We start from the raw sequence: 10,000 nt of genomic DNA, 5'->3' as shown, positions 1-10,000 counted from the left end.
CTGTCTGTCTGTGTTGTGTTGTCAGATCCTGTCTCTAACTGTCTGTGTTGTGTTGTCAGATCCTGTCAGTCTCTAACTGTCTGTGTTGTGTTGTCAGATCCTGTCTCTAACTGTCTGTGTTGTGTTGTCAGATCCTGTCTCTAACTGTCTGTGTTGTGTTGTCAGATCCCGTCTCTAACTGTCTGTGTTGTGTTGTCAGATCCCGTCTCTAACTGTCTGTGTTGTGTTGTCAGTCCCTGTCTCTAGCTGTCTGTCTGTGTTGTGTTGTCAGATCCCGTCTCTAACTGTCTGTCTGTGTTGTGTTGTCAGATCCCGTCTCTAACTGCGCTGTGTTGTCAGATCCTGTCTCTAACTGTCTGTCTGTGTTGTGTTGTCAGATCCCGTCTCTAACTGTCTGTGTTGTGTTGCAGGTCCTGGCTTGGCGTTCTTGGCCTACCCTGAGGCAGTAACCCAGCTGCCTATCTCTCCTCTCTGGGCGATCCTTTTCTTCTCTATGTTGCTCATGCTGGGAATAGACAGTCAGGTGAGGAAACAACAGCTATTTGCATTTCATGTTTCTGTTGTTGTTTTTGTTGCGTTATTGTGTTGTGTGTATTTTGTCTTGTTGTGTTGTTGTGTGACGTGTTGTTATGTTGTGGTTTGTGTTATGTTGTTATGTTGTGGTTTGTGTTATGTTGTGATGTTGTGGTGTTTTGTGTTATGTTGTGATGTTGTGGTGTTTTGTGTTATGTTGTGATGTTGTGGTGTTTTGTGTTATGTTGTGATGTTGTGGTGTTTTGTGTTATGTTGTGATGTTGTGGTGTTTTGTGTTATGTTGTGATGTTGTGGTGTTTTGTGTTATGTTGTGTCGTCGTGTTTGTGTTGTTGTTTTGTTGTTATTTTGTGTTGCGTGTTGTTACATGGGTGTTATGTGTTGTGTGGTTGTGTTGTGTTTGTGTTGTGTTTTGTGTATGTTGCCTTGTTGTTTTTGTTGCGTTATTGTGTTGTGTGTATTTTGTCTTGTTGTGTTGTTGTTGTTATGTTGTGTTATTGCATTGTTGCGTTGTGTTTTGTTTGTTTGTTGGACAATGAATGTAGTATTAATTTGTAAGTCGCTCTGGATAAGAGCGTCTGCTAAATGACTTAAATGTAAATGTTTTATCCATCGCTTGATGAGTTGCGTGATTGGAATAGTGTTTAATATTCTATAAGAGATGCAGGAAGTCCTCCAACATCTAATCTATCTAACCTAGTAGTGTTAATGTGTTTAATATTCTATAAGAGATGCAGGAAGTCCTCCAACATCTAATCTATCTCTAGTAGTGTTAATGTGTTTAATATTCAACATCTCCAAATCTATCTATCTAACCTAGTAGTGTTAATGTGTTTAATATTCTATAAGAGATGCAGGAAGTCCTCCAACATCTAATCTATCTAACCTAGTAGTGTTAATGTGTTTAATATTCTATAAGAGATGCAGGAAGTCCTCCAACATCTAATCTATCTAACCTAGTAGTGTTAATGTGTTTAATATTCTATAAGAGATGCAGGAAGTCCTCCAACATCTAATCTATCTAACCTAGTAGTGTTAATGTGTTTAATATTCTATAAGAGATGCAGGAAGTCCTCCAACATCTAATCTATCTAACCTAGTAGTGTTAATGTGTTTAATATTCTATAAGAGATGCAGGAAGTCCTCCAACATCTAATCTATCTAACCTAGTAGTGTTAATGTGTTTAATATTCTATAAGAGATGCAGGAAGTCCTCCAACATCTAATCTATCTAACCTAGTAGTGTTAATGTGTTTAATATTCTATAAGAGATGCAGGAAGTCCTCCAACATCTAATCTATCTAACCTAGTAGTGTTAATGTGTTTAATATTCTATAAGAGATGCAGGAAGTCCTCCAACATCTAATCTATCTAACCTAGTAGTGTTAATGTGTTTAATATTCTATAAGAGATGCAGGAAGTCCTCCAACATCTAATCTATCTAACCTAGTAGTGTTAATGTGTTTAATATTCTATAAGAGATGCAGGAAGTCCTCCAACATCTAATCTATCTAACCTAGTAGTGTTAATGTGTTTAATATTCTATAAGAGATGCAGGAAGTCCTCCAACATCTAAATCAGGAAGTCCTCCAACATCTAATCTATCTAACCTAATCTAACCTAGTAGTGTTAATGTGTTTAATATTCTATAAGAGATGCAGGTAGTCCTCCAACATCTAATCTATCTAACCTAGTAGTGTTAATGTGTTGTATAGTATAATATCATGTGTTGTATAGTACTATATCCTGTGGTGTATAGTACTATATCATGTGTTGTATAGTACTATATCACCTAGTGTTGTATGTGCAGGAAGTCCTCCAACATCTAATCTATCTAACCTAGTAGTGTTAATGTGTTGTATAGTATAATATCATGTGTTGTATAGTACTATATCCTGTGTTGTATAGTACTATATCATGTGTTGTATAGTACTATATCATGTGTTGTATAGTACTATATCATGTGTTGTATAGTACTATATCATGTGTTGTATAGTACTATATCATGTGTTGTATAGTACTATATCATGTGTTGTATAGTACTATATCATGTGTTGTATAGTATTATATCATGTGTTGTATAGTACTATATCATGTGTTGTATAGTACTATATCATGTGTTGTATAGTACTATATCCTGTGTTGTATAGTACTATATCATGTGTTGTATAGTACTCTATCATGTGTTGTATAGTACTATATCATGTGTTGTATAGTACTCTATCATGTGTTGTATAGTACTATATCATGTGTTGTATAGTACTATATCCTGTGTTGTATAGTACTATATCATGTGTTGTATAGTACTATATCATGTGTTGTACCACCACACACGGGTATCAAAACATCTTAGCGGACGCCATCTAGACAGCAGAGAGACATTTTTTAAGTTTTAGTGTGAATTTTGCGTAATTCTTCACATTTTGCAGTTGTGTGTAACTACATTTTGCAATTCTACACCAGATTTTTCAAATGTATACCTCTTAACATGCAATTCTACTCATTTTGGTTTGAGGCGGAGAGGAATATGAGTTTTCAATAACCGGGAGGTAATTCCACCATGAATACTAAGTTTAGATAGCTGGCCGCTAGACTAATTTACCAATCCCCCCAAAAAATGTGGCTGACGTGTAATGTGTTTAATTGAGATGCAGGAAGTCCTCCAACATCTAATCTATCTAACCTAGTAGTGTTAATGTGTTTAATATTCTATAAGAGATGCAGGAAGTCCTCCAACATCTAATCTATCTAACCAGTAGTGTTAATGTGTTTAATATTCTATAAGAGATTTAATTGAGGGACTGTCAATGACTGACATAACAAGAGAAAAACCTACTGATGAACAACCAGGTTTGTTCTACTATTCTACCTAGCAACAGGAAGTTTAGACCACAACTGAGTTCCTGCGGGAAATTGATCCGAGAGCCTTTGAGCCTGATATAATATGTTTTACCTCTCTGTGTAGTTCTGTACGGTGGAGGGCTTCATCACTGCGTTGGTGGATGAGTTCCCCAGAGCTCTGAGAGGAAGAAGAGAACTCTTCATCGCTGCCGTCTGCCTGGTCTCTTATATCATCGGCCTGTCCAACATCACACAGGTACAGTAAACACTCACTCACTCACTCACTCACTCACTCACTCACTCACTCACTCACTCACTCACTCACTCACTCACTCACTCACTCACTCACTCACTCACTCACATCCAGTTCACTCACTCACTCACATCCAGTCCAGTTCACTCACATCCAGGCCAGTCCGGTAACATCTAGTCCAGTCCGGTCACATCTAGTCCAGTCACATCTAGTCCAGTCACATCTTGTCCAGTCCAGTTCACTCACATCCAGGCCAGTCCGGTAACATCTAGTCCAGTCCGGTCACATCTAGTCCAGTCACATCTAGTCCAGTCACATCTTGTCCAGTCCAGTCATATCTAGTCCAGTCACATCTTGTCCAGTCCAGTCACATCTAGTCCAGTCACATCTTGTCCAGTCCAGTCACATCTAGTCCAGTCACATCTTGTCCAGTCCAGTCACATCTAGTCCAGTCACATCTAGTCCAGTCACATCTAGTCCAGTCACATCTAGTCCAGTCCAGTCACATCTAGTCCAGTCACATCTAGTCCAGTCACATCTTGTCCAGTCCAGTCACATCTAGTCCGGTCACATCCAGTCCAGTCACATCAGTCCAGTCACATCTAGTCCAGTCACATCTAGTCCAGTCACATCGTGTCCAGTCCAGTCACATCTAGTCCGGTCACATCTAGTCCAGTCACATCTAGTCCAGTCACATCTTGTCCAGTCCAGTCACATCTAGTCCTGTCACATCTAGTCCAGTCACATCTAGTCCAGTCACATCTAGTCCAGTCCAGTCACATCTAGTCCAGTCACATCTAGTCCAGTCACATCTAGTCCAGTCCAGTCACATCTAGTCCAGTCACATCTAGTCCAGTCACATCTTGTCCAGTCCAGTCACATCTAGTCCGGTTACATCTAGTCCAGTCCAGTCACATCTAGTCCAGTCACATCTAGTCCAGTCACATCTAGTTCAGTCCAGTCACATCTAGTCCAGTTCAGTCACATCTAGTCTAGTCCAGTCACATCTAGTCCAGTCACATCTAGTCTAGTCCAGTCACATCTAGTCCAGTCACATCTAGTCCAGTCCAGTCACATCTAGTCCAGTCTGGTCACATCTAGTCCAGTCCGGTCACATCTAGTCCAGTCACATCTAGTCCAGTCACATCTTGTCCAGTCCAGTCACATCTAGTCCAGTCCAGTCACATCTAGTCCAGTCCGGTCACATCTAGTCCAGTCCAGTCACATCTAGTCCAGTCACATCTAGTCCAGTCACATCTAGTCCAGTCACATCTTGTCCAGCCCAGTCACATCTAGTCCAGTCACATCTAGTCCAGTCACATCTAGTCCAGTCACATCTAGTCCAGTCACATCTTGTCCAGTCACATCTAGTCCAGTCCAGTCACATCTAGTCCAGTCCGGTCACATCTAGTCCAGTCCAGTCACATCTAGTCCAGTCACATCTAGTCCAGTCACATCTAGTCCAGTCACATCTTGTCCAGTCCAGTCACATCTAGTCCAGTCACATCTAGTCCAGTCACATCTAGTCCAGTCACATCTAGTCCAGTCACATCTAGTCCAGTCCAGTCACATCTAGTCCAGTCCAGTCACATCTAGTCCAGTCCGGTCACATCTCCAGTCACATCAGTCCAGTCACATCTAGTCCAGTCACATCTAGTCCAGTCCAGTCACATCTAGTCCAGTCACATCTAGTCCAGTCACATCTTGTCCAGTCACATCCAGTCCAGTCACATCTAGTCCAGTCCGGTCACATCTAGTCCAGTCACATCTAGTCCAGTCACATCTTGTCCAGTCACATCTTGTCCAGTCACATCTAGTCCAGTCACATCTAGTCCAGTCCGGTCACATCTAGTCCAGTCCAGTCACATCTAGTCCAGTCACATCTAGTCCAGTCACATCTAGTCCAGTCACATCTAGTCCAGTCCAGTCACATCTAGTCCAGTCACATCTAGTCCAGTCACATCTTGTCCAGTCACATCTAGTCCAGTCACATCTAGTCCAGTCCGGTCACATCTAGTCCAGTTCAGTCACATCTAGTCCGGTCACATCTAGTCCAGTCCAGACACATCTAGTCCAGTCACATCTAGTCCAGTCACATCTTGTCCAGTCCAGTCACATCTAGTCCAGTCACATCTAGTCCAGTCACATCTAGTCCGGTCACATCTAGTCCAGTCCAATCACATCTAGTCCAGTCACATCTAGTCCAGTCACATCTAGTCCAGTCACATCTTGTCCAGTCCAGTCACATCTAGTCCAGTCACATCTAGTCCAGTCACATCTAGTCCAGTCCAGTCACATCTAGTCCAGTCCGGTCACATCTAGTCCAGTCCAGTCACATCTAGTCCAGTCACATCTAGTCCAGTCACATCTAGTCCAGTCACATCTAGTCCAGTCACATCTAGTCCAGTCCAGTCACATCTAGTCCAGTCACATCTAGTCCAGTCACATCTTGTCCAGTCACATCTAGTCCAGTCACATCTAGTCCAGTCACATCTAGTCCAGTCCGGTCACATCTAGTCCAGTTCAGTCACATCTAGTCCGGTCACATCTAGTCCAGTCCAGACACATCTAGTCCAGTCACATCTAGTCCAGTCACATCTAGTCCAGTCACATCTTGTCCAGTCCAGTCACATCTAGTCCAGTCACATCTAGTCCAGTCACATCTAGTCCGGTCACATCTAGTCCAGTCCAGACACATCTAGTCCAGTCACATCTAGTCCAGTCACATCTAGTCCAGTCACATCTTGTCCAGTCCAGTCACATCTAGTCCAGTCACATCTAGTCCAGTCACATCTAGTACGGTCACATCTAGTCCAGTCCAGTCACATCTAGTCCAGTCACATCTAGTCCAGTCACATCTTGTCCAGTCCAGTCACATCTAGTCCAGTCCAGTCACATCTAGTCCAGTCCGGTCACATCTAGTCCAGTCCAGTCACATCTAGTCCAGTCACATCTAGTCCAGTCACATCTAGTCCAGTCTGGTCACATCTAGTCCAGTCCAGTCACATCTAGTCCAGTCACATCTAGTCCAGTCTGGTCACATCTAGTCCAGTCACATCTTGTCCAGTCCAGTCACATCTAGTCCAGTCACATCTAGTCCAGTCCAGTCACATCTAGTCCAGTCACATCTAGTCCAGTCACATCTAGTCCAGTCTGGTCACATCTAGTCCAGTCCAGTCACATCTAGTCCAGTCACATCTAGTCCAGTCACATCTAGTCCAGTCACATATAGTCCAGTCCAGTCACATCTAGTCCAGTCACATCTAGTCCAGTCCAGTCACATCTAGTCCAGTCACATCTAGTCCAGTCCAGTCACATCTAGTCCAGTCACATCTAGTCCAGTCCAGTCACATCTAGTCCAGTCACATCTAGTCCAGTCCAGTCACATCTAGTCCAGTCCGGTCACATCTAGTCCAGTCCAGTCACATCTAGTCCAGTCACATCTAGTCCAGTCACATCTTGTCCAGTCCAGTCACATCTAGTCCAGTCACATCTAGTCCAGTCCAGTCACATCTAGTCCAGTCACATCTAGTCCAGTCACATCTAGTCCAGTCACATCTAGTCCAGTCCAGTCACATCTAGTCCAGTCCAGTCACATCTAGTCCAGTCACATCTAGTCCAGTCCAGTCACATCCAGTCCAGTCACATCTAGTCCAGTCACATCTAGTCCAGTCTGGTCACATCTAGTCCAGTTCAGTCACATCTAGTCTTGTCCAGTCACACCTAGTCCAGTTCATTTCGGTCACATCCATGTCTAGTCCAGTCCAGTATTTTCAAAGACAAGTTGGCATGTCAGAATTCAAATAGCTTAATTACACCAGAACAAATGTGTAAGAAGTTAAATAATAAAAGTATGGGGAATAACAGTAGTGTTCTTGCTGAGATAAACACATCGCCTCTGTTTTAGCCCACTGTAGGGGATGGGAATTGTTCTAATGACTATCAGCTATTGTGTAAGACCAAATGAAGTAAACAGATCAAATCTCCTAAAGACAAGATGCCGTAGCCTAAATCTGCTCCGCCTCACATCCAGCACAAATTATATATCACTGTGTTGTCACACCCCCTCCACCTGAATCAGTTACACATGTGGGTTCACAATCTGTTTGGCCAAAATAATGTTCATTTTTTCAGTTAAATCGGGTCACCAGAATCCCTGCTGAGTTAGTGACCAAAGTAGGTGAATAATGTCCTGTGGATCTGGGTTAATGCTACAGGGTTTAATGCTACAGGGTTAATGCTACATGGTTTAATGCTACAGGGTTTAATGCTACAGGGTTAAACAGGGTTAATGCTACAGGGTTAATGCTACATGGTTAAACAGGGTTAATGCTACAGGGTTAATGCTACAGGGTTAATGCTACATGGTTAAACAGGGTTAATGCTACAGGGTTAATGCTACATGGTTAAACAGGGTTAATGCTACAGGTTTAAACAGGGTTAATGCTACAGGGTTAATGCTACAGGGTTAAACAGGGTTAATGCTACAGGGTTAATGCGTGAGAAGAGGGTCCAGTGCCTGGGAAGGGGGTCCAGTGCCTGTGAAGGGGGTGCAGTGCGTGTGAAGGGGGTCCAGTGCATGTGAAGAGGGTCCAGTGCCTGGGAAGGGGGTACAGTGCCTGGGAGGGGGTCCAGTGCCTGGGAAGGGGGTCCAGTGCCTGTGAAGGGGGTCCAGTGCCTGTGAAGAGGGTCCAGTGCCTGTGAAGGGGGTCCAGTGCCTGGGAAGGGGGTCCAGTGCCTGGGAAGGGGGTCCAGTGCATGTGAAGAGGGTCCAGTGCCTGGGAAGGGGGTCCAGTGCCTGGGAAGAGGGTCCAGTGCCTGTGAAGGGGGTCCAGTGCCTGTGAAGGGGGTCCAGTGCCTGTGAAGAGGGTCCAGTGCCTGTGAAGAGGGTCCAGTGCCTGTGAAGGGGGTCCAGTACCTGTGAAGGGGGTGCAGTGCGTGTGAAGGGGGTCCAGTGCCTGTGAAGAGGGTCCAGTGCCTGTGAAGGGGGTCCAGTGCCTGTGAAGGGGGTGCAGTGCGTGTGAAGGGGGTCCAGTGCCTGTGAAGGGGGTCCAGTGCCTGTGAAGAGGGTCCAATGCGTGAGAGTTGGCAGCACTGCATCCTTGCATCGCCATGAACAATACGTCTTATCTAGTTGTCTGACATTACTTCAGCTGAAAACTAGATTTAAACCAGAAAATGACATCACATGACATATATTGACAGCTAGCGTTGGTCTACGTGGTGTATTTGTATGTATTTAACTAGGCCAATCAGGTAAGAACACATTTTTATTTACAATGACGGCCTAACCCCGGCCAATCCCTAACCCGGACGATGCTAGGGCAATTGCGCACAGCCCTACGGGATTCCCAATCATGGAGGGTTGTGATACAGCCTGGAATTGAACCAGGGTCTGTAATGATGCCTCTAACACTGAGATGCAGTGCCTTAGACCGCTGCGCCTCTCGGGATCCCCAAAATATAGGGAAATAAGCAAAAAAGTGCTCTGTCAAGGTTCGTTCACCTGAGGTAACTGGGTTCACTTGTAATGTGATGTAATGACAGTATAGTTGTGTAGTAGTTAATTAGATCTACTTTGTTACAGTCTACCGATACATACTTTCATACACTATCTTCATCTTTTCTGACTGTCTGTTACGACGAGGTGTAGACTTTTATGACTGGTGACAATTAGATAAAACATTGAACCTTTAAGTCCCTTAAAGTCAAATTTTAAGTCTCTTAACTTCTTATGGTATAGGGGACGCTTGCATCCCACTTGGCCAAAAACCAGGGAAAATGCAGCGTGGCAAATTTAAATAAAATTATATAAAAATCTAACTTTCATTAAATCACACATGTAAGATACTCTATTAAAACTACACTCGTTGTGAATCCAGCCAACATGTCAGATTTTCAAAAGGCTTTTCGGCGAAAATATTAGAAGCTATTATCTGATGATAGCACAACAGTAAACAAAGAGGGTAGCATAGTTCAACCCTGCAGGAGCTACACATAACGCATAAATAAAATATAAAACATGCATTACCTTTGACGAGCTTCTTTTGTTGGCACTCCAATATGTCCCATAAACATTACAATTGGTCCTTTTGTTTGATTAATTCCGTCCATATATATCCAAAATGTAAATGTATTTGTCACGTTTGATCCAGAAAAAAACAGCTTCCAAAATGCGCAACGTCACAACAAAATATTTCTAAAATTGCCTATAAACTTTGCCAAAATAGATTTAGGTATAGGTATTTATAACTTTAGGTATTTTTAAACGTTAATAATCGATCAAATTGAAGACGGGTCTATCTGTGTTCAATACAGAACACAACAAACCAAGCTACTTTTCAAGTCTTGCGCAACTCTCAACAGTGTTACGC

General features: G+C 43.1%; 2 protein-coding genes across 2 annotated transcripts in view; both read left to right on the top strand.

Moving 5' to 3' along the window:
• The window catches only part of LOC124004069 (sodium- and chloride-dependent GABA transporter 1-like), a 30,225-nt gene that overhangs the window by 9,335 nt on the left and 10,890 nt on the right, over window positions 1–10,000 (top strand). Inside the window, exons 10-11 of the mRNA XM_046312845.1 lie at window positions 411–523; window positions 3,498–3,629. Of these exons, the coding sequence (XP_046168801.1) occupies window positions 411–523; window positions 3,498–3,629 (245 nt within the window). The remainder of the gene's footprint in view (window positions 1–410; window positions 524–3,497; window positions 3,630–10,000) is intronic.
• LOC124004216 (sodium- and chloride-dependent GABA transporter 1-like) overlaps window positions 1–10,000 on the top strand; it is a 26,074-nt gene that overhangs the window by 6,186 nt on the left and 9,888 nt on the right. The window contains exons 5-6 of the mRNA XM_046312979.1: window positions 411–523; window positions 3,498–3,629. Coding sequence (XP_046168935.1) covers window positions 411–523; window positions 3,498–3,629 — 245 coding nt within the window. The remainder of the gene's footprint in view (window positions 1–410; window positions 524–3,497; window positions 3,630–10,000) is intronic.

Source organism: Oncorhynchus gorbuscha, linkage group LG18 (assembly GCF_021184085.1).
Source record: "Oncorhynchus gorbuscha isolate QuinsamMale2020 ecotype Even-year linkage group LG18, OgorEven_v1.0, whole genome shotgun sequence".
Taxonomy (NCBI): domain Eukaryota; kingdom Metazoa; phylum Chordata; class Actinopteri; order Salmoniformes; family Salmonidae; genus Oncorhynchus; species Oncorhynchus gorbuscha.
The sequence above is the reverse complement of the archived record's forward strand: the minus strand, read 5'-3'. Positions and strand labels throughout refer to the sequence as shown.